Source organism: Kwoniella mangroviensis (genome assembly GCF_000507465.2).
Source record: "Kwoniella mangroviensis CBS 8507 chromosome 1 map unlocalized Ctg02, whole genome shotgun sequence".
NCBI classification, from domain to species: Eukaryota; Fungi; Basidiomycota; class Tremellomycetes; order Tremellales; family Cryptococcaceae; genus Kwoniella; species Kwoniella mangrovensis.
This window is the reverse complement of record NW_027062534.1, coordinates 1,499,954-1,522,141: the sequence shown is the minus strand read 5'-3', so window position 1 is coordinate 1,522,141 and position 22,188 is coordinate 1,499,954. Positions and strand designations below refer to the sequence as shown.

The following is a 22,188-nucleotide window of genomic DNA, read 5'->3' as shown; positions in this document are numbered from 1 at the left end:
TCATGACATGTAAAGTCGTTTAGGTCACATGGTCTGATCCAGTATGTGAGTCCACCTCACAGTAAAGTAAAATGCATTTAGCGAGTGAGTGAGAAGACCGGCGTCTTGGAAGTAATTTGGAAGCTTATGTTGCGTGGATCATTTGGTCAAGACCAATACTGAGGCTAAAACCAAGACCAACCAGTGATAAGATCTTTGTTGAGTAAGGAGAAGACGATCATTCTTAGGAGTCCAACAGACACGCAAGAAAGCCAGGAGAGATCGATTTGTTGATCGGAGAACTGTAGTATAGCTGTAGTATAGCAATCGATGACTTGATATGCATCATCCTTCCAAGTCGCAGTATCGTATCTGACATCTTTAGATGAAGCAAGACATTGTGGATTGAGAAATCTTGAGATTGATATGCTTGAAGTATCAGTATTTCTATCCATCTTTTGGACAACATTAAACTTTGATTGAACAAGAAGGAAGTCATGTAGCGGACCGAGCAGATTTAGAAATAGCAGCACGACTCGTCTAGAAGACGCAGTTCCAAAGTTCGTTCCGATTTCTGCATTGAGCGTTGATTCGAAAATGACTAGAACAACAAACGATATACACTATGTCACTATTTGATCATCAGCATACATCGCACGTCTGGTTGGTACTCGTTAAGATACGATGGATAATGTATCTTGTTAAGCTCTCAGTCTCGCCTTATACATCCCCTTCCATACCCGTTGCACTCGTCTGAGTGTGAACTAAACCATCAAGAGGTGGATAGGGTATGTGATTGTCCGACAAGAACATGTAACGGATTACCAGATTTGTCTTCATCGAGCTTTTGAACGACGATTGATGGGTGAAGATGGAAGATGAGTCACGATGGAAACTCACCAAATAAAGAATCTTCCACTACATATCTATGATGCTTTCGCTCATTTGTCAACAGCGATATCTTCTGCTAGACTAGGCCGACTGATACAGCACAGTGAAACTTTCGATAGCGACTGATGAATATGCATTCACCGAAGAAAGCAGCATTAGAGAGGGAGTGTGTGAGTCGCTCAATGCTATCTTGTCGATATGAATGAACCACTCGCTCTGGGTGAGCTCGTGCCTATTTCTTTCGATACCTCTTGCTAGACCCATGCCTATTACTCCTGTGTTGTTGTGATGGATGTTGGTGCACTTACCTCCATTCATCTCGTTACCTCTCTTTTCACATTTCATAATTCATCTCCATACTTTATCAACCCAACCGTTTTGTGTAATAGTATCATACCTGTACCATAATGCCTCCTCAGCGCGGTCATTCACCACCTGTAGATCCCTTCCCTTCCCTCCGAAGAGCAGGTTCTTCCTCCTCGTCCAATACGCCCTCGTACGCATCAATCGCCGCTCGATCATCCTCCCACCATACTAGTACCGACCAACAGCAGCGGAGTGAAAGGAGCCGTCGAGTCAGCGAGTTTGAAGACCAATTGAGGGAAAGACACACATCAAGAGCTTGGGGAGCGGAAGATGTAGATAGGCAAGATAATTTGGATGAATTGAACTTGAATATGAATATACATCCCGAACCCGAACCGGAACCTATAGATATTGATCCCTCACCTCCATGGCGATCGGGTTCGGGACGTCGTAGTACCGCGGCTTTTATAGGGCAAGCCGGACCAGGAGTCACCTCGACACCCAGTGGTTCAGCACAGAACAGAACAGATGTAAGGAGTATAGCGGACGGTGCTAGAAATCCACCTCAGGATGAAGAAGGTATATCTACCCCGCCTGCTGCTGGACCTTCTCGACCGTCCAACCGCTCACCACCCTCACCTTCACCTAACCGAACTGCTCGTACAATTCCTGATCCAGTCCCTGCGACACGTCTTGCCCCAATGTTCACTCTCGAGGAACTTCTTCGGACCCAGCCTCCTCGTCAGAATGAACCCTCTAGTTCGAATGCCAATCCCAACACCACCACTCGACCAACCGGTCAGACTGTGCGAGCGGTCTTGAATGATAGGAGGAGGAGAAGAGAGATGGCGTACAACTTTCCTTGGGGTATGCAGATGGAGAGAGCTTTACCATCAGGTGCCGGAGCTGGAGCAGGAGCAGGGGCGGATCTAGAAGGAGATGTAGATGTTGTATTGAATATGTTGGATGACACGACCGACCCAATCGTCATACCCTTTCCTACCGATGATCGAAGTGTTACTCGAATCAGTACGAGACCATTGGATGGGAGTTCTGCTGGAGCTGCTCCTGGCACAAATCCAAGTCAAAGTATAACATCCTTCTTACGTCGACAGAGAAGGAACCCTGCACCTACTCGGTCGAATTTCCAATTCGCCTACGACCCCGATGAAGTCTTGCCTGCCAACTATCCAGGGATCGAAGTGGAGGATGATAATTTGGATGAGGATTCGGACGAAGAAAGATGGGCTTCGAGATTAAGGATCCATACGTTCTCTGATGGTGGGGAGAACGAATTCGACATCGATGGTCCTGCCCCTGCTCGAGCACAGAATCCAGGTAGATCAAACTTGCATCGTGGTGGGAATAACAGGAGGAGGAGAAGCTTCTTGGAAAGGATCGGTGCACCTCCAGATCTGAGATTTCCAGAGGAATTTGAAGACAGTATGGACCTCCTTCCTACTCCCAGAGGTAGAACGGAAGCTACAAGATGTGAACCGACCAACAAGGAAACGGCGCAGAATGTCGTACCGCTCATAGTGTCAAGTAAGGGAATTACTAGACCTAGAGAGGAAGAACAAAAAGGATCTTCGACATCTTCTTCCTCACCCATACGGAAAAAGAGACGTATGGGCAAGATTACAAGCGACAATCTTACCCCTTCTTCTTCTTCTCCTTCTCGTTCATCATATTTGTCCCTTTCTGCTTTACCTGCCGATACACCCTTACCATCCGAATTTATTGCTCCTCTACCTCGATCCCATCTCGCTGTATCAATTTACAAATCAGCTGCACATTCACCTCGACCACTCATCACCTTCGTCGGATGCAATCCTACCAGAAGGGATGACGATGCCACTGCCTTGCATACCACCATACCCATACCCGTAGCATGCGGGATACACTACTACGAGGTTGAAGTGATTGATAAAGGCATAGAAGGGTTCATGTCAGTAGGATGGGTTAGAGAAGGGATCAATCTGAAGAGACTGGTAGGATGGGATAAGGGCAGTTGGGGATGGCATGGAGATGATGGAAGAAGTTTTGAGGGATCAGGTAGAGGAGAGAACTTCAGTGAGACGTGGACCAGTACGTTCACGTTTACCCTCAATGCTTTCTTCTATCATAGCCATCGTTATTGCTTTTTCTAATTCTTTTTGATCACCTTGTCAGCCTCCGACACTGTAGGTTGTGGGATCAACTTTTTAACTGGGAAAGCTTTTTTCACCAAGAACGGTAAAATGATGGGACATCGATTCTCTAAACTCGCTTCTGGTCTACATCCCGCTGTAGGATTGAGGTCGGTCGGCGAATCCCTCGCAATCAATTTCACAGGTCCATTCAAATTTGATATCGACTCTTATGTCAGATCGATCAAAGACGATATTTCATTGGAAGTGCGCTCGACCAAAGTGGTGGACATTCCGAGATTGGTAGATCAAGTTGCTTCGTCCTCAACAACCTTCGATGAAGAAGAAGTTGAAGTCGCGAAGATCAAAGATGAAAACAATCCTAAATCTGCTTTAGCTCAGGCTTTACAGAGGGAGTTGAAGGAGATTAAGTTTCCGCCAACGGACAAGCAGGAGCAAGGATCTGCATCTGAATCCACTCAGACAGTATCCGATCCAGTGGCGAAAGCGACTTCCGCGTTCGTACTGGACTATCTGCAATACAATGGTCATTCGACAGCACTCTCTTTACTTCGAACTGGCATGTTGAACAAGAGTCGTCAACACCGAACCACTTCTACTACCAATGATGCTACATTGAAAGCGCAAGGAGAACCAGCTTACACCTCGAAATCAACGGAGGAAGTAAGATTATCAGACTTTCTGTCGAAAGAACAAGCTATCAAATGGTTACACACGACTATGACCCAGTCGTTCAAGAACCCAATACCAACATTGCTCGTTCGGGATTTAGCTGGATCACACAATTTTCCAGTTACGGTTCAAGCTTCTTTGGAGATATACGAATTCTTACATCTCTTATACCTTTCAACCCAATCCGAACAAAGTAGTAATGACTCAGCTTTGGAGAAGGTCTTGACTAAAGGAAGAAGTATCAGAATTGGGATGGATGCTTGGAGTCCTGACGACAGGGCTGTAGTTGAGAAGGCTTTCGGATTGATGGGTCAACCGAAAATGTTAGATGATACATTTTGGAAGGAGAAGAGGGAAGAATGGCTAGATGGGCTGGTCAAGGCATTGAGGGGTGGGTCTAAACTGCTCATATATGATCTTTAACATTGTTTGGCTCCTGTCTGTGAGAGACATCGCTGATCCACCGAGCCTTATTTGTAGAAATGAACAATCTCAACCAAGTCTCTCAGCTCGAACAAGCCATACGACAAACTCATGTGGTCTTACGAACACTGGCTGAGCAATCGCCTAAATCAGGAGCGGCATTTGTGAATCTGAAAGACGTATTGAAGAAGAGTCAGAATCGCCAGTGTTAGTGTGAGGATGTAAACGAGGGAAAAGAAGATGTCAGGATACATATGTTAAGTTGTATTTCCCATTTTACACATGAGGGATATATGGTATCAATCGTATCAATTGTATCGTTCATCATCATTATCATCATCTTAGATTTACATTCATAGCATTCCATCATCATATGTATCGCATGTTTTCATATCTCCCCTTCATTTGCATTTACTGATTGTTCTGTAATCTCCGTTCCATGAATTCAAGGCTCATATACAGTGTCTCCGAATTGGTCTATAAACAGTTCTTGTCCTCATAATCGGTGCACTGAATGTGTTGCACTCATACCTAGGCGTATTCAATGAGCCGAAGATCGAAGTCCCAGCAGCCACTCCAATCCCCGTGAACAGACCACTTAACAGTGATTCACCAATACTGAATGATCCGCCAGAGGAAGAACTGGATTCATCAGAATGACGGAAATGGGTTCTGGTAGAATCATGCTTCCTTCTGGATTGCCCACTGCTTCTTCCAGGCGTGGCGATCATGTGGAGATTAGTGATAAGTTTGGGGAATACTTGTACCGCTCGTATGGTATTCAACGGACTGAATATACTCACTTGGACGTTGAAGGTGACCTTGTAGTACTTGAAGCTAGTCTTTCAGAAAGTTCGTGAACTCTATCCCAATCTCTGTCTTCTGTCGCTTCTTGTAATTCCGCTTCCAACCTTGATCGAGAAGGTGACGATGTGCTGAATTTGGATGGTGATGGCATGGTGCTGTAAGACTTGGATTCTTCGACGATGGTAGGGTAGCTTTGATGAACTGCATACGTTACAGTAATTCAAGTGGATTGGAGAGTACTTTCGAAATGGGGTGGCAAATGTCACAGAAAATACATATTACGACAAGTAGAAAGGATCGAGGGAGAAAGGATTGATATATTGCAGCGGAGTATCTTTCGTCATCTTGGCTTCTTCAGTGTTCAAAAATCATGCCAACCAATCCATCTTCCAATCCCAACTTCATATATCGCGATAGATCACATCACATATCCAAGCGGTAACAGTACGAGCCAAACACGACCTTCGCCTCAATTGAGCTGTAACAAAGCCACCAACATGAACGACCCCAAATTGCCCTGATCTACTGTATTATAGGGGTTTAAGCATCATCATCATCATCATCAATTCAAAAAAAAACATGAAAAGCCATTTGATGGGAACAACACACGATACGCCACTGCATGCACTTTTCAATTGAGCTTTGTCGTTGATCCATGAACCTTTTTCCGATGTATAAGGTATAGCCATCAATTGGTATTTTGATGCAAGGTGGGGACGATCCGCTTTTGCCAATCCGACCCAAATCCAAGTATCTATCTATACGGTATACGAACCAAGGAGTGTACTGTATTGCATGGAAGTTCGTCTGTGGGTTTTGCTGTATATTATTCTAGATAAACATAAGAACATGCAGTATACTACTGTACTGCACAGGTGAGCTGCACAGACGTAGTACACACCGAAAGTGACTGATGAATTTGGACTTCCCATCAACTTCGCTAATCTGAGGGGACTCAAGTGGGGATGAGGATCAATACGGCCAGCTCGATTGATCAATCCATTGTCGCCCTTGAAGAGAGTTCGGTCCAGCATGCATAGCATCTTATCAAGAGTCGTTCATCATCGTGAAAATCGTCAGAATGCGTTCGTGTCTGTGTGGGGTATGGTATACTCAGACTTTGACTTAGACAATTAAATGTTTCCGATCACACTGCCTGCACACAGATGTGAAACCGGACATCACGGATCGATTAAAGGGTTGATTGGGGTTGCTTCTTTACCATCATTCAATCGATCAATCAATCATATTGACGGTCGCCCTTGATGGGTCGATTGGAGGAAAAAGGAACACACGATGTTTGAGATTGGGTTGATATGGTAAGCCAAAGACTATATCTCATCAACCCCACTCTCAATGCAGTGCAGTACCTCATCTAGCCAAGTCAACCCCGAACCGAGAAGAGAGAAACAAGATGATTGCCGAGCTTGAGATTGGTCTATACTCGTGCCCTCGATTCATTGCTTAGCTTCTAGATCAACATCAAGAAACTAAATAGCGATGACATATGTCTACATATTGAGATACATTGCCAACCAGAAACAAGGTTGGAAAAGGGCGTGTACAAATTTGTCAATTGTTTGAAAGGAACGAGAAGACCGATAAGCATGGTTGAGACCCTGAACTATCACTCGATCACCCTTCCGTACCTTCCCCACTCAGATCTGTTCTCAACGGCTCGGACTTGGGAGGACGGGAAAGAGAGAGAAAAAGCGGCAAGCGAAGAGAATTCCAAGGTTCTGAGATGCATTGCTTACAAAACAAACAGATTAGATTGTTACAAGTACAGCAAAACACGTTGTTTGGTTGTGTTCATGTTCATTGATATCGTTGGGAAGAAGGCCTGAAGGCAATCCGAATTTCTGCTCGACTACGAAAGATATTCACACCGCATCTTATTCCTTTGTCGGTCTTGATTTAGGTATATATAAAGTGAAAAGAAGAGGAAAAGTTATTATGTAGTCTGATTCAAGTGATCATTATCCTTTCATTCATCTATCTATCTTTGAAATTCATTTCGTTCACTCTATCTAGGAGATAATGAAAATCGCTATTATTGGAGGGGGAGTGTCAGGACTTTCGGCATTATGGGTACGTACTTCCACTTCTCTATACTACACGGTGTATATGGCGTCACCTGATTGAGTAAGAGTATGCTGATTGGTCTAATTATCGATAGTCCCTCACCCAACATTCTCAACATGAGGTTCATATATACGAAAAAGCGGATTGGTGGGGAGGACACGCGCATACCGTGGAATTTCAACGCGAGTCCAATCTTCATCTTCTTCTCAAACTTGACCAAACCCACATCCCCAAATCAAACGTCAAATATGGCACCTATCGTGCCATATGGAAGAGATATAACCGCTGACACCCTATACAATGATGATAGGCCCAGGTAAAGAGAAATGTGATATTGACACGTGAGTGATGAATGAGCATCATCCTTGTATAACCTTAAAAACTTATCTTATCTGATGATAATCAAATCGTTGTTGTACTCGTGTCCATATCATTGGGATTTACGTCATCCTCATTCTTCTTCCACATTTCGTTCATCACTTGATCGACGATACCAATTTGTGTTTGTCTTTACCTGATTCTGGACTATGCAGTGCATTCGTAAGTACATCCCACATGGATATCCCACGAACCTATCTATTTCTCGTACTGACCATTGATGGCTACCGGACGGTATCCCTTATAGATCGCCATAAATTCCAAGAATTATCCAAATTTCTATAAATTCCTTGTAGACCACGGAATCGAGATGATCAAGACTACAATGTCATTCTCACTTTCAAGGGATGAAGGCAAGTTCGAATGGGCAAGTGATGATTTTTGGGCATTGTTTTGCCAGGGATCAAATGTGTGAGTAAACAATGGAATAATCAAGTCTTCTCTACAGTGCTAGGCTTTTCTAACAGAAGGAAGTACTGTATACCGATACAAACTGTTTCAGACTAAGATCTTGTATCGAATAGAATGAACGCTGATATCCAAATTGCTTTGACAGATTCAAACCCCGAGTATATCGTATGATGTGGGATATATTACGATTCAACCTTTTCGCGGTCGATCTATTATCTGAAAAAGGTGAATCAGAGATATTGAGTATTGGGGAGTATCTAGATAGAGAGGGGTATAGTCAAGCCTTCAAAGAGGATTATCTATTGGTGGGTCTAGACATTAGACATTCTTTTCAATATCTCATCATTGAATCATCGTATTTGGGGAAGTTCGAAAACAGAAGGGGCGATGACAAGAGGAGATTGGCGAAAACTGATGTACCTTGCTTTACTTGTAAATAGCCTCTCAGCGCGGGGATCTGGTCAATCCCACCTGAGAAAGTAGCGTTAGATTTTCCGGCAATGGCATTGATAAGGTTCTTCCATAATCATCAGATGTTACAATTGTATGGTAAACCAGCATGGTTGACTATTAAAGGTGGATCGTGAGTGTCTGGTGCGAACTTTGGTGGTTGCCCCAACGGTCAAATTGGTACCATAGTGAATGATTGCTAATTGGGTTGTAGCAAAACATATGTAGATTATATAATATCGAAAATGGATTCATCAAAATTACATCTAAATGTCGGTATCGATACTGTCCAACCTACCTCTCAGGGTATATGGGTGACTACGGAGCACGGGAAGAAAGAGCTATTTGATAAGGTTATACTGGCGTGAGTCTGTTCATCCTCATCTAGAAATGTTTCCCAAAAAGTACACACACTGACTCGTCTTTATCGACGTGGATAGAGCACATACGGACCAAGCTGTTCGATTTTTAGGTCAGAACATCTCGGAAGAGGAGAAGATGTTGTTGGGAGATTGTCAGTGGAGTGCTAATGAGGCTGTTGTGCATTATGATGAAGCTGTGAGTGGACTAGATCCTCATCGTCATGCTTTTGTACAGGTTTGAGCCATAAGAAGTGGTGATTGGGGCGAGAAGCTGATTCAAGATATGATTCGTAGTTGATGCCAATGAGGAAGAAAGCTTGGACAGGTAAGCTATACCAAGTTAGCCGAAACGATAATGTCAAGAGTATTGCTGACCAAATATCTCTATGTCCTGACTGTAGCTTGGAATTACCTTACCTCAACTGCATATATACATCCCACCCATGAGGCCAAAACATCCGCTTCTGATGTCAATTCCATATCCATGTGAGTGTTGAGGATGAGTGCACTGTTCCCGTCCAACAAACGATTTTGCGCGCCAAGCTTAGGTCCTCTGTATAGTACATTCAACTTGAACATCCTTCAATCTCTTCCTATCTCAAAACGCGGTCTCGCACTCGTCACGCTCAATCCACCAGTCCAGCCTGACCCATCTAAAACTCTCGCTCGATACGTCTATCATCATCCTGAACTGACACCATCTCTCATCAACGCTCAAAAGAAGTTGGACAGTATACAGGGAAGGAGAGGGGTGTATTTTAGTGGGGCATGGACGGGTTATGGGTTTCATGAAGATGGGTGGAGGAGCGGGATGGAGATTACCCAAAGATCTGAATTTGACATGCAAACCAAAGAAGAGATTTTGTATGTTGATGGAAGGGATGTGAAGTTTGGTATGGTAGAGAAAACTTTGAGGGTAATGGTGGGAATGATTGACTGGAGTGTTAAAGGTTTGTTTGGATGGATGATTTGGATGATATGCGTTTGGATATCAATCGTAAGGAGATTATCGGGTAGAAATACATCTAATAACCCTACTCATAACGGAAGGAAGAAATTAGATTAGAAGATTTTCGGAAATGGTTAGACTGTTAGACTGTATTGTACATGCTGTGCATATGGACATCGGATTGTTCGGTTCGAGTCTTGTTACCTACTGTATCGTACGGATGGATTTTCTGGGATAACTCTATTTGTATTTTCCTACTTTGCCTTGCAGTATGTCATCTGCCCATAACGATGTCAGTAGGAAGGATGAAATGCAAATTCACACGAAGATGTAATTGATGTTATCTTGCTGACAGAACTGCGTCAATTTCATAACGAAGGTACATCATATCAGTTATTAACGCAAACCGTTATTAGCATCGTAATATTGTACGGAGATACATGTACCATCTTCCGTCTTAGAATATACTTACTACATATTATCGATCCATGAATCCATGGATCCATGACCGTCCATATTTCTATTATCTTACCATCATACCAAACTTTACCAACCGTAAAGTGAATTGACGATCTTGTCGTCTGATGAACTCACTTATAAAGATATCTATTCTGCGTCGTGTATATACATACATATCTGGGATTGGAAGCCTAGGTGATGGTGATGACATTTCCCTTGTCGTCCTTGAGAACTACTAAATCGCAAGCAATGGACTCTCCAGAGTCCATGTATGTCAAAGAGGTTTGATCAAGCGGGTCGATCCTGTGAAATGCAATACCAGATTAGTCAAAGGTCTAAAGCAGGCTATGGTGTAAGATTCGACGATACCATACTCACTTCACAGCCATCTTCTCTAACCAGCTTCTACCCAAGATCACATCAAAGTAATTCTCCTCGCTCATATAAGCTTGATGAGTCGCAGTCTTGTTTCCAATGGTAATTTCGACATTTCCTATCACTTTTAAACCGGTGTAACCTAATGTACCCATGCCAAACTATAGAGACACAATCTTAGCCGACATTCTACCAAAGGCAATCCGCGGTAAAATGATTGAGAATGACTGCAACTCACCTTCTTAGGTACAATCTTATGTTTGATGGCAAATTCACGAGAAACATAGACGTGTCGATAGCCCGATTTGAGAAGCATACGAACTGATAATGACAAAATCAGCTCGAGTTGTAACACTTGGTAGACATATCAACTGACTATTCGGTACACCATTGATTTTACCCATGACCGTTCTCACTCCATTATTGTTGTGGAACTGACGATGACCCATTTTCATCAGCTCTCGTTTCACCTAGTGAACACTGTGAAATATCAACTCACCTCCTCCCACTCTCTCTTCTTGACAACTCCCAGAGGCTCAGCATCATCATCACCCCATTTGCTTCTCCTCGATTTCGTACTCATGACAGACTTGGCTTTGCTGACACCACTTATCGATCTCGCCCCGCCATTCCCGCCATTTGTCTTGGCTGCAGGTGGACCTAGAGAAGCATTGGCACTGGCGCTAGTATGTCCAACACCTAGTTCACTTTGAGCTTTCTTCTTCTCTGGTGTTCCGTTACCGTTGAGTTTGGAGACTGATACTGATCTTGTTGAAGGTGCAGCATTGGCGTTAGTGTTGGCTTTCACCTTGTTCTTCAATTTGGTAGATGGGGAAGTGGGTTGCTCAAAATGCGCGTGAGGCTGATTCTGAGGGAGTTGAAGATGGACTGTTACTGAGGGGGTGGATGAAGGTGGGAAGCGAGATAAGAGGATTTCCAGATCATCGTCTGATCATCACATTAACAGTCAGTATTGCTTTAAAGTAACAGACGTATAATACACGACGATCCGTATGATTGGATTTGAATATAGCCAAAACAGACTCACCATCGTCTAATGACCATCGATCACCTTCAAATTCATATAACAAAGTAGCCTGAGATTTCTGTTCTGCAGGTAACAAGGTTTTCTTCCATATCCTATCAAATAGTTTCGGTTGACTATCGTCCTCTACAGGGGTTGCACGATTCTGTCAGCTGTATCTATATATCATGCAAGTTGGGATGAAGAGACAGGACGGTCGCTCACCTTTGTGCGTCAATGCGAAAGTCTTTTGAGGTGTATGGACGTTATAGAGGAACATATCGGGAGCCGGGTTTATCTGTAGAAGTGTATGGGATCGTCGAATGCTATCCAGGTTGACGCTGTGATATGTCCCTTTGTGGTGTGGTGGTGCTTTAGTCGGTGTAATGGGATGAACAGACCGGCCTATTCGTGGGCGAGAGTGGTATGTATCGATATCGATATGGAACCGATTTGTTTACAAGCAAGGTAGGTAGGTGGTCTTGGGTGCTATAAACCTAGTATCTTCTGTATTTACCGTTTTCGATCGAATGGGTTGATTAATTATGCGGGTATGTTACATGTTACATGTCACTGCGGTAGTGCGTCATCACCCCCAGATGATAACCCGGGTCTGCTGCATCAGCATGCCAAATCCTAAATGGGCAACACAATTAAGGACAAGTATGCGTCTATGGGTTTCCCTGACCCTGAATGAGGATGGATGGATGGATGGATGGATGGATGGATGGATGGATGCACATCCCATGTCAAATCAACAGCAGTTTGAATTTCGCTCACTCTCGCTCAATGAATCCCATCCCTCATCACCAAATCACCTTGAATAGACCCATAAACATCTTCCTGCTCTTAGTCTGTACCCCGACCAGTACTGTCTCTGATCACCTCATACCTCATGACCATCCGCTCGAAAGCGGAATTCGATGTCCTCCTCTTTCCCAAACAATCAGTCAGTCTCGTCAGCGCCTTACTGTACGTCCCCACAACCAGGTCAGCTTCGACCTGGTCAACCTCCACAATCCTATCCCAGTCCTAACCTCGCCCCGAACTACGCGTACGGTTATCAGAATCAACAAGGAGGAAGTATACAAAACTTGAACGGTGGAGGTGATCAACATTACTTCACTCATCCACCACAACCACCTACCGTAAATTACAATTATATCAATCAACAACCGCAACCTGATTATACCACTGCATACCCTCACCCCCATCAACCGTATACACAAGCTCAAGCACAGCAACGTGTCTATACGGTCTCTCCTCAGCCTCAGCCTCAGCTGTATCAAAATCCTCCTTACTATCAACCTTCGCCTCATCTTTCCGTAAGCCCCATCGCTTCAGATTCGCCCGCACCAGCACCCATCCCATCTCAATCCTATCTCTCGCCCCAGCCTGTATACCCTCAACCACCATTCACCCCTCCAGCCGGCGGCGTAGACCCATCTCTCGTCTGGTCTCAGCCCCCGCCCCCGCCTTCGCAATCATCCCACTCTTTCAACCCCTCACTGCAACCATTCACCATTCCACCTTCAAACATATCTTCCGCACCTGTGTCTAGTTCTCCACGGAAGATCATCCTCAAAGTAGGCTCGAGAGCAGTCGCACCACAAGTAGACATGGTAGGACAAGAAGAGACGATGTATACCGGTAGACCGAGAAGAGGAGCTTCCCAGAGAGCTCAGATAGTCAATTATAGAGAAGATGATGATGATTTTGAGGAAGATGGTCAAGGTGAAGATGATGCAGAAGGCGAAGAAGAGGATGACGAGGTACCGGTCAAACCAATACCGATCGTATCACCCAAACCTACTAGATCAGGCAGAACAACAAAAGCACCGGAGAGATATGGGGAGGATGATGACTTCGAAAACAAGTTGATGCCGTCGAGTCCCCCCGAGATGGATCCCACTCCTAAAAGGACAAGTGGGAGAGCTAGAAAGATGGTTATGGATCCGGATGATGAAGATGAAGAGGATTATATTCCCAAACCACCTCCTAGAAATGCTTTTCCCCCTAGAGCGACCAGAAATTCACTAGGGTCCATCAATGCCGTTGGACCCCCTACGGCCGGTCCGTCATATACCAACGGGACCTCTAAACCTGCCAAGCGGAATACTCGACAGTCCAGTCGTGTTAGACATTCTTCAGCCGATGCGGAGGAATTCGAACCTACAGATGATGGGAGCGTATCGGATGAACATGCTTCGAGCGATGCATTAGGTAATTACGAAGATGAAGAGGAAGAAGAGGATGATCTGATATCGAGATCATCTCAAGATTCGCCTAGGAAACGGAAAACAAGGTCTACAAGAAGAACCACAAGGTCCATGCCTACTAGACGAAGTACACGATCTGCCAATAAGCGTGCAGATCCAGATTCGGATGATGAATATGGAGGTGGCGGAGGAAGAAGGAATCTGAGAACCAGAACTTCGAAACCGAATTATCATATACCGACATTAGATGATTTGAGTAAAGAGATTAGTATGGCTGAAGCTATGGCTGCTGCTGCTAGACCCAATGGACGTCCTGCAGGTGTAGGTGGACTGAGCACTGGTGTGAGGTTTGGTGCGAGTGGAGGAAATAAGGGTTTGCCATGGAGTGTGAAAGGGAAAGATTTGGCTCAGGCGATGGGTGATCCAGATACCAGTGATTCGGTAAGCTCGCTTTTCCTGTGGATATTTTTACTAGCATAACTCATAGCTTATGATAATTACTGGAAAATAGGATGATTTTGCTTCTCCACTAAAAAGTGCTGGCGCGGGTGCGGGTGTTGGACCATCTATGTCTACTGCTGGACCTGTCCAGCGAACAAATGCTGTAGGACCTTCAGATGTACCCAATTATGGAAGAATCAATCCTAAGTCCAGTGAGTTGGCTCGTTCCCGGTAGCTTGAGTCAACTGACAATGAATCCAGATATGGCTGATGCCGATCCCCTGGGAGTTGATATGAATGTGACATTTGACAATGTTGGAGGATTAGATGACCGTGAGTCGATATACCCAGTATGATACACAAGAGTTTCGCACGATTGGTCCTGCTAATCTTCTCAATTCAGATATCAATCAACTGAAAGAAATGGTTGCTCTTCCTCTACTTTATCCCGAACTGTTCCAACAATTCGGCATCACCCCTCCCCGAGGCGTATTATTCCATGGTCCACCAGGTACAGGTAAAACGCTCCTCGCGAGAGCCTTAGCGGCATCGTGTAGTACTGGTAATACCAAGATTGGTCAGTCAGCCCATCCTATTCCAGAGGAGAAGCTGATATATTTGCTTCGTACAGCCTTTTTCATGCGTAAAGGTGCAGATGTATTATCCAAATGGGTTGGTGAAGCCGAAAGGCAGTTGAGGATGTTGTTCGAAGAGGCTAGAGCGTGTCAGCCTAGTATCATCTTTTTTGATGAGATCGATGGTGAGCTGCATTATACCCTCATGGTGGAAAAGATCCAAGCAGCTGACAGCATCTTCCAGGTATTGCTCCTGTCAGGAGTAGTAAACAAGATCAGATCCACGCTTCTTTGGTATCCACTCTGTTAGCCTTGATGGACGGTATGGACGGTCGAGGTGAGCTGCAATTCGTGTGATAGCGGGACAGGCAGCTGACATACACCACATCATAGGTCAAGTGATTGTAATAGGAGCAACGAACAGACCCGATGCGGTGGATCCTGCACTTCGTCGACCCGGTAGATTCGATCGAGAGTTCTACTTCCCCTTGCCCAACAAAGCAGCCAGAAAGAAGATCATCCAGATCAACACTAAGAAATGGGATCCACAATTATCAGATGAATTCTTGGAGAAATTGGCACAATTGACTAAAGGGTATGGTGGTGCGGATCTACGTGTGAGTAGCTGATTCTCATACAATAATGTTTCCATAGAGAAATCGTTTGCTAACTTGGATTTCCATAGGCATTATGTACGGAAACTGCATTGAACGCTATTCAGAGACGATATCCGCAGATATACAAGACCGCGGATAGGTTACAGCTGGAAACTAAATCGATAAATGTGTCTGCGAAGGATTTCATGATGTCTATCAAAAGTAAGCGGGATGTGTGGACTATGTTACAACGAAGCATAAATTGACCAATGACGAACATATCTTACAGAAATTGTCCCTTCATCTGCTCGGTCTACATCCTCAGCGGCGGTTCAACTCCCCTCTCACCTCGTACCGCTGCTTTCAGCTCCGCTAGAACGAATTAGAAAAGCTATAGATCATGTACTTCCACCTAGGAAGAACGCGACTGCTCTGGAGGAAGCTGAGTATGAAGAGGAAGAAGGTGATAGTTTTGAGAAACATATGATGTTGCAGTGTGAGTTAGCTCATCGTCTCGTGCTTTTGCCTGCGGGTTGTAAAGCTGATATTGTATCTTTGGTAGCATTGGACAAGCTGCGTACATTCCGACCTAGGATACTCGTCCATGGTGAAGCTGGTATGGGTCAGACATACCTTGGTCCTGCGATTTTACATCATCTCGAAGGGTTCCATGTGCAGAGTTTTGATCTGGGCACTCTGTTAGGTGACTCGACTAGAGTAAGTACACCCCGCACTTGCATGACCTCATTCACTTCAATAACATAATCACATCATACTGATATCGTTCACCCAGTCAATCGAAGCAGCTGTCGTGCAATTGATAATCGAAGCTAAACGACATCAACCTTCCATCATTTTTGTACCTTCTCTTTCAGCTTGGGAGACCACTTTATCCGATACTGCTCGAGCTACCATCAAAACGCTGCTAGATGGTATTTCGCCCTCTGACCCGATTTTATTGTTGGGTGTATCGGATGCGACTATCGACCAGCTACCGATTGATGTCAGAGGGTTGTTCGGCTTTGGGCCTGAGAATAGGATAGGGCTGGAGATGCCTACTAAGGTGAGTGACAAGATTCTTCACATGAACAATTCATTGATGTCCTTTGATTTTCGCCCAGTCTGAAAAAACAGCCTACTTCGCCGACCTCATGGCTGCTCTCCGTCGTCCACCGACCGAATTCCCCGATAGTTTGCCACGAAAGAAACGAGTTTTCGAGGTATTGCCCTTAGCAGCCCCTCTTCCACCTCGTCAACCTACTGCTGCGGAATTGCTAAGAGAAGATGAGAAGGATCAAGCTGCTAGAGATATGATCTTCCAATCGTTCGTTCATCTCGTGAGGGATTTCGTAAAGAGGTATAGAAAGCCAGCTGCGACCATCAAAGTGAGTTGTGCAAGCGACGTATTGAATGGTACACTGATTTTGACCACACTCTACAGGACGATGCTATTGCCTACTCGAACTATTTAGCAGAGCAAGCTGCTGCCAAGGCTGCTGCGCCTGCGCCTGCGCTAGTATCCGAAGTTGTGGAACCTGATGTTGCCGCTGTGATACCTACCACCGATGGAGACGTGGCTATGGCGATCGATCCGGTTATTCCTCCTGTGGACATAGTTAGTGACCCACTCCCAGCTGCCGAGGCTCCTCCAGAGGCCGCCCCACTAGCTCAATCGACTGTCCCTGTCGAACCCGTATGGCAAGCGCATCCTATCGATATCGACACTTTGCAGTATAAATTGCTCAAACACAAGTATTACACACCTTCGGATTTCTTAAGTGACATAGCCAAGATTGAAGAGAATGCCGAAAAGGTTGCTGAACCTGATCGAATGGGTAGGATCCAGGAGATGGCCAGTAGTGCGCGATACCATGTTCAGGGCTTTGATCAGAAATGGTTACCTGAATTTGAGCGGTATAAGGAGAGGATGATTGCTAAGAAAGCTGAAAGGAAGAGGCAGAAAGAGCAAGCGAAGGGAGTAGACAAAGAGGTCATTGCTACTGATGGGGATGAACCGCAGCAGGAGCAGGTCAATGGAGAAATGGAAGGTGAAGGGTCGAGTTTGAAGAGGATCAGAGAGGATGATCAGGACCAAGATGAGAGTCAGGGTAGGGAAAAGAGAGTGAGGGAAGATGGTATGGAGGTCGAGGTGGGGAATGGGAATCAACCTCAACCTCAAGCGTCCCACGACAATAGTTCTACCACAGGTCTGACTGTGAATGGCAACTCGAATGGAAACTCATCATCGAGCGATGTAGTACCAAGTGTACCTCCACCTTCAGTGGCTCATCCGCCATTCATCTTATCTGACGAATCTATCCGATCCCTCAAATTGGATTTGGACCTTATCACAAGTACGTTCAATGTCGATCAGCTGGAACAACTTCGAGCAAGCTTGTTTGATATTATCTGGAGAGGAAGGGGCGAGTGGGACAGGACGGGGATGGTAGAGAAGATGAGGGAGAGGGTGGTAGAGTGGGGTCAAGAGGTAGAGAGATGGAAGGATAGTGAGAGAGTATGAGTCAGGAAGTGCGGAGTACATTGGGGCAAATCGATAGAAGGTAACTTTTGGTTTTTCGGATTATACATTTATACAATATATAAGAGTAGTATGAATATCTGTCACATGCAAATGTTTCATATTGATAAGAATGTCCAGAGTGCGACCATCTATCTCGGTCATGCGGCTAGAGATGTAAACCTTGTTTGGTAGATGATCGTGGTGAGTACCTGTGATTGCGTATATAAGCTGCACAAGGAAGATGATCGACGACAAGTGCATCCTTGATTACTTTGATTTGTACTTATGATAGAATACATCCTACAAGTCTTGTCAAGTTGATCAGAGAGAAAGACTCCCAACCATAGTCCATTCCCGATTTATCATCTATACTATACGACATACTACGAGCGAGATAACTCAACTTGAAACTCAACCTTTCACCCACCATGGGAGGTATATTACGTGATGCACCTCCATCCAACACCTGTGAACCTTTCATCCCACCAGACGACCAAGTGGATCAAGTATGTTTCGTCAACATGACATGCGCGAATTACATTTGCGATTATTGGCATGCTGGTATCGCCCGTAGGAATATCACCTTAGATCATGATGGCCATTATGCAGAGAGACAATTCTGTTATGTTCCCAACGGAACACTTGCGAATGAACGGTTTGTCGAAGCGAAAAGAGAAGCTGGAGAGGAGATTTGCCCAGGGAATATGACTACTTTTTATAAGAATTCCTCGGCAACGCTGCGACTGCGGACTGGAGCTGGGTGGGAGTATGGGTACGGGGAAGAACATGGTTGGAAAAGCAGGTTGTGGCTTTTGGGTATGGCTTGGGTGATGAGTGTGGGAGTGAAATTGGTCGTTGATGGAATGGGATGGGGAGATTTGTGAGGTGGAAAGTGAGTAATACCAATAAGTGGTAAAGAGAACAATAGGTTGATCAGAATTAATGAATATCTCGTCGTTAGTCGTTGGATGAAGATGACATTCTGCCTCACTTCAACGACTCTACTCCTCCTTCTATGGGTTTTCGTCAGATCACCGAAGCTTCTTCGCCTCACCAATTGGATACTGAGCATCTCACGCAATCGACCTGATCCAGCATTCGAGATGGTCAACCCTCCTCAACCACCTCATCAGTAATAACGTCCTGATATCTTTTGACTTTCGGGAACACCCAACACCTTTTCCAATTCGAAGATCGTTGTGAGATGTGAGAAGACGTATATGTAAAAGTTTCCATTGTGTCTTTGTTCTCGATTATTAGCAGTCAGTATCCAGCGGACCTGATCAGTCCTATTAGTCAAGATGGTAGACTTATTCTTACCATATTATCCTCCGTAGCTGTCACTTGTTTTGTATGATATGCTTGTATTCAACATGAAATGTGTTGCAGTATCTTGTTCGATGCATGCAATCCTTCGATCATATGCATATGAACCCAGCTGTTATCGACGGGATTCCCAGTCCATTCAGGGTATTTCACCACTACGCCGAGGGCTATCTTACCGGACTTTCGGATTCCAGTCGTTGCTCTCCAGATATCAGATATGCCCGCGGGCATGACGAGTATGATCCATCTGTTATGAATTTATGTTTATATATATAGCAGATACGAGCATATGACCACCAATATGTAGTATATGCGATCTCATTCAAGTATTGTACTCCAAACCTAATCAAGTGTATCATCCTTGTCAACATGTCAGCTCATCAAGTGAACGGTAATGCTACCAAAGATTGGCCTTTCCCCAATCCACCGGTAGTAAGAGAAGAATAGTGAGTGGGCTCAACACATCTCGATCAACTAATTCTGACACCATATACTGTTGTAGCCTTCCCAAACTAGCAATCAAACCATGGTTATCCGCTCACACCCCTCAAAGAGTCCTCAAGAATTGTAAAGTCGTCGATCCCGCTTCGGGGAGACTACTGGATGGTTTGAAGTCCATTACGATAGCCGAAGGAAAAATCGTATCGGTCGAAGATACTAAAGAACAGGACGAGGGTGTAGATGTGCAAGGTGCATTCGTTTGTCCGTGAGTAATACTCTTTGCCCCATGTCGAGAATACGAACAAAGCTAACGGAGTGAAGGTGGAATATAGCGGTTTGATCGATTGTCATGTTCATATCACTGCTACGCCCGGTGTGAAGACGATGTTGGAATTGGTTAAATTACCTGATCAGTTGACTAGTCTGAGATCTACATTTGTACTGAAGGGTAAGTTCATGTATCGCCGTTGAGTGACCGAGCTAAAATGAATTCGTGTTTGATCTCATAGAAATGCTCTCTAGGGGATTCACCACAGTCCGAGATACAGGTAAGTCTTGATCATTTATCTCTCCCATAACTCGGATCTGACAGTCATGTATTGATTTGTATAGGGGGAGCTACCAAGATCATCGCCAATGCCCTTGAAGAAGGTCTTTTAGAAGGACCAAGGTTATTCCAGTGTGGTAAAGCCCTATCGCAAACAGGTGGACACGCGGATTTCCAATCTGCCGTATCAGGCGGTAACCAAACTGGATGTTGTGGTGGACATTCTGAATCGCTCGGTAGAGTTTGTGATGGCGTTCCGCAGGTGTTGAAGGCTGTAAGGGAAGAGTTGAAAGCTGGAGCCGATTGTGAGTTGTCACCTCAACTTTCCAACACATCACATAGGGGCTGTACCGTGGCTGAATAGCTGACAACTGGGCGTTAAATAGTCATCAAAATCATGATGGGTGGTGGAGTGTCGAGTGAAGCCGATCCAATTGATATGATCCAATTCACAGAAGAGGAAGTTCAGGCTATCACCAAGACTTGTGATCGAATGGGTAACAAGATAAGTAAGTTAACCCGCCCCTGTCGACCATCAAGGTTTTGACTGACAAGGTGATTATCGGTCATAGGTACCGCCCATGCATACACACCAGGAGCTATCAGACATGCGGTAGAGAACGGTGTCAAAGCTATTGAACATGGTAACTTCATCGATGAACCTACAGCCAATATGTAAGTCAAGTCGGCTTATCAAATCTAGCATGCGATTCCTTCTCGATGTTCCTGACTAATCCATCCACTTCGTCTCAACCAACGCAGGATGGCAGAAAAAGGTATTTTCCTAATTCCGACTCTAGCATGTTATGGAATAATGGCTCGAAAACCATTCGAAGATTTCTTATCTGAAGTTGGTAGACCCAAGAATTTAGAGGTTATGAATAAAGGTTTGGAAGCTTTGAAAATCGCTGAGAAAGCTGGAGTGACCGTCTGTTAGTGAGTCAAAAACCCTCTCTCTTCTCCACCAATAATCTGATCTAAGGCATATATGCTGATTTTGCATGATGTGTATCAGCGGTACTGATCTTCTAGTATCGGTGAGTGACAAATGTATTCCAACCGCTGCTTCATGTAGAAACGCAAAAGAATTTACTGATCGTCAACTTTTACTTATAGATGCACGCTCTTCAAACTGAGGAATTCACCGTGCGATCTCAAGTGCTCGATTCGCCTACTATTCTGAGACAGGCAACGACCAATGCTGGTTAGTCAATCCAGGTTGTAGATATCGTCCTAAAGACATCAGCTGATCAGTCTTGCTTGCTACATGTAGCCAAGTTACTCAAACATGAAGGTAAACTCGGTGTGATCGCTCCAGGTGCATATGGTGATATAATCGTACTTCGATCCAACCCCTTGGAAGATATCACTGTGAGTTTCAGATCAGATTGGCCCCTCATGTATCGAGTGAATGAGACATACTGATGAATGGATAATTACAATGTAGGTCCTTGATCGACCTGAAGATAATTTGTTGGCTGTCATCAAGGAAGGTAGAACTTCCATGTCGCACATCAAAGGTCTTTAGGTATCCGGAATGGGATGGGTTTTGGATTCATGTGATGACGATGTTTTGGGTTTTGGAGTTTTTCGGTCTGAGTAGACGGGCAGTTATAAGTGTTGCTGGTGCGATAAGAGTAGATAGAAGGCAGAGTATTTGTACACAACAACATATAGTAAAATTCATAGCATTTCATGCAACCATACAACTAATCTGAGCTATTGCAACAAGATGTCTCCATCCATATATATATATATACTTCCTTCCGTTTCATATCCGTTCGGGGTCCACCTCCCATTA

General features: G+C 44.6%; 6 protein-coding genes across 6 annotated transcripts; 5 read left to right on the top strand and 1 right to left on the bottom strand.

Annotated features, from left to right (window-relative positions):
* Nucleotides 1–1,277: 1,277 nt before the first annotated feature.
* Nucleotides 1,278–4,633, top strand: I203_105672 (uncharacterized protein; the record flags this gene model as incomplete). Its single annotated transcript, XM_019144824.2, has 3 exons — nt 1,278–3,264; nt 3,349–4,389; nt 4,479–4,633. The coding sequence occupies 3 exons, from the start codon at nt 1,278–1,280 to the stop codon at nt 4,631–4,633; spliced, it is 3,183 nt and encodes a 1,060-aa protein (XP_019006159.2).
* A 240-nt stretch (nt 4,634–4,873) lies between these two features.
* Nucleotides 4,874–5,379, bottom strand: I203_105671 (uncharacterized protein; the record flags this gene model as incomplete). The annotated part of the gene is made up of 2 exons (XM_019144823.1): nt 4,874–5,126; nt 5,225–5,379. 2 exons carry the CDS (start codon nt 5,377–5,379, stop codon nt 4,874–4,876), a joined length of 408 nt encoding a protein of 135 aa, XP_019006158.1.
* Nucleotides 5,380–8,016: 2,637 nt separating this feature from the next.
* Nucleotides 8,017–9,980, top strand: I203_105670 (uncharacterized protein; the record flags this gene model as incomplete). The annotated part of the gene is made up of 8 exons (XM_019144822.2): nt 8,017–8,102; nt 8,248–8,407; nt 8,543–8,685; nt 8,767–8,916; nt 8,993–9,110; nt 9,209–9,239; nt 9,316–9,400; nt 9,476–9,980. 8 exons carry the CDS (start codon nt 8,017–8,019, stop codon nt 9,978–9,980), a joined length of 1,278 nt encoding a protein of 425 aa, XP_019006157.2.
* A 2,664-nt stretch (nt 9,981–12,644) lies between these two features.
* I203_105668 (uncharacterized protein) lies at nt 12,645–18,073 on the top strand (the record flags this gene model as incomplete). Its single annotated transcript, XM_019144821.1, has 13 exons — nt 12,645–14,381; nt 14,452–14,593; nt 14,643–14,714; nt 14,785–14,958; nt 15,013–15,141; nt 15,201–15,293; nt 15,350–15,573; nt 15,642–15,774; nt 15,842–16,048; nt 16,115–16,269; nt 16,346–16,615; nt 16,674–16,937; nt 16,994–18,073. 13 exons carry the CDS (start codon nt 12,645–12,647, stop codon nt 18,071–18,073), a joined length of 4,680 nt encoding a protein of 1,559 aa, XP_019006156.1.
* Nucleotides 18,074–18,501: 428 nt separating this feature from the next.
* I203_105667 (uncharacterized protein) lies at nt 18,502–18,957 on the top strand (the record flags this gene model as incomplete). The annotated part of the gene is made up of 1 exon (XM_019144820.1): nt 18,502–18,957. The coding sequence occupies one exon, from the start codon at nt 18,502–18,504 to the stop codon at nt 18,955–18,957; it is 456 nt and encodes a 151-aa protein (XP_019006155.1).
* An 811-nt stretch (nt 18,958–19,768) lies between these two features.
* Nucleotides 19,769–21,915, top strand: I203_105666 (uncharacterized protein; the record flags this gene model as incomplete). Its single annotated transcript, XM_019144819.1, has 12 exons — nt 19,769–19,845; nt 19,902–20,105; nt 20,173–20,288; nt 20,350–20,388; nt 20,453–20,692; nt 20,774–20,896; nt 20,960–21,062; nt 21,150–21,323; nt 21,403–21,424; nt 21,504–21,591; nt 21,661–21,758; nt 21,835–21,915. The coding sequence occupies 12 exons, from the start codon at nt 19,769–19,771 to the stop codon at nt 21,913–21,915; spliced, it is 1,365 nt and encodes a 454-aa protein (XP_019006154.1).
* Nucleotides 21,916–22,188: the final 273 nt, after the last annotated feature.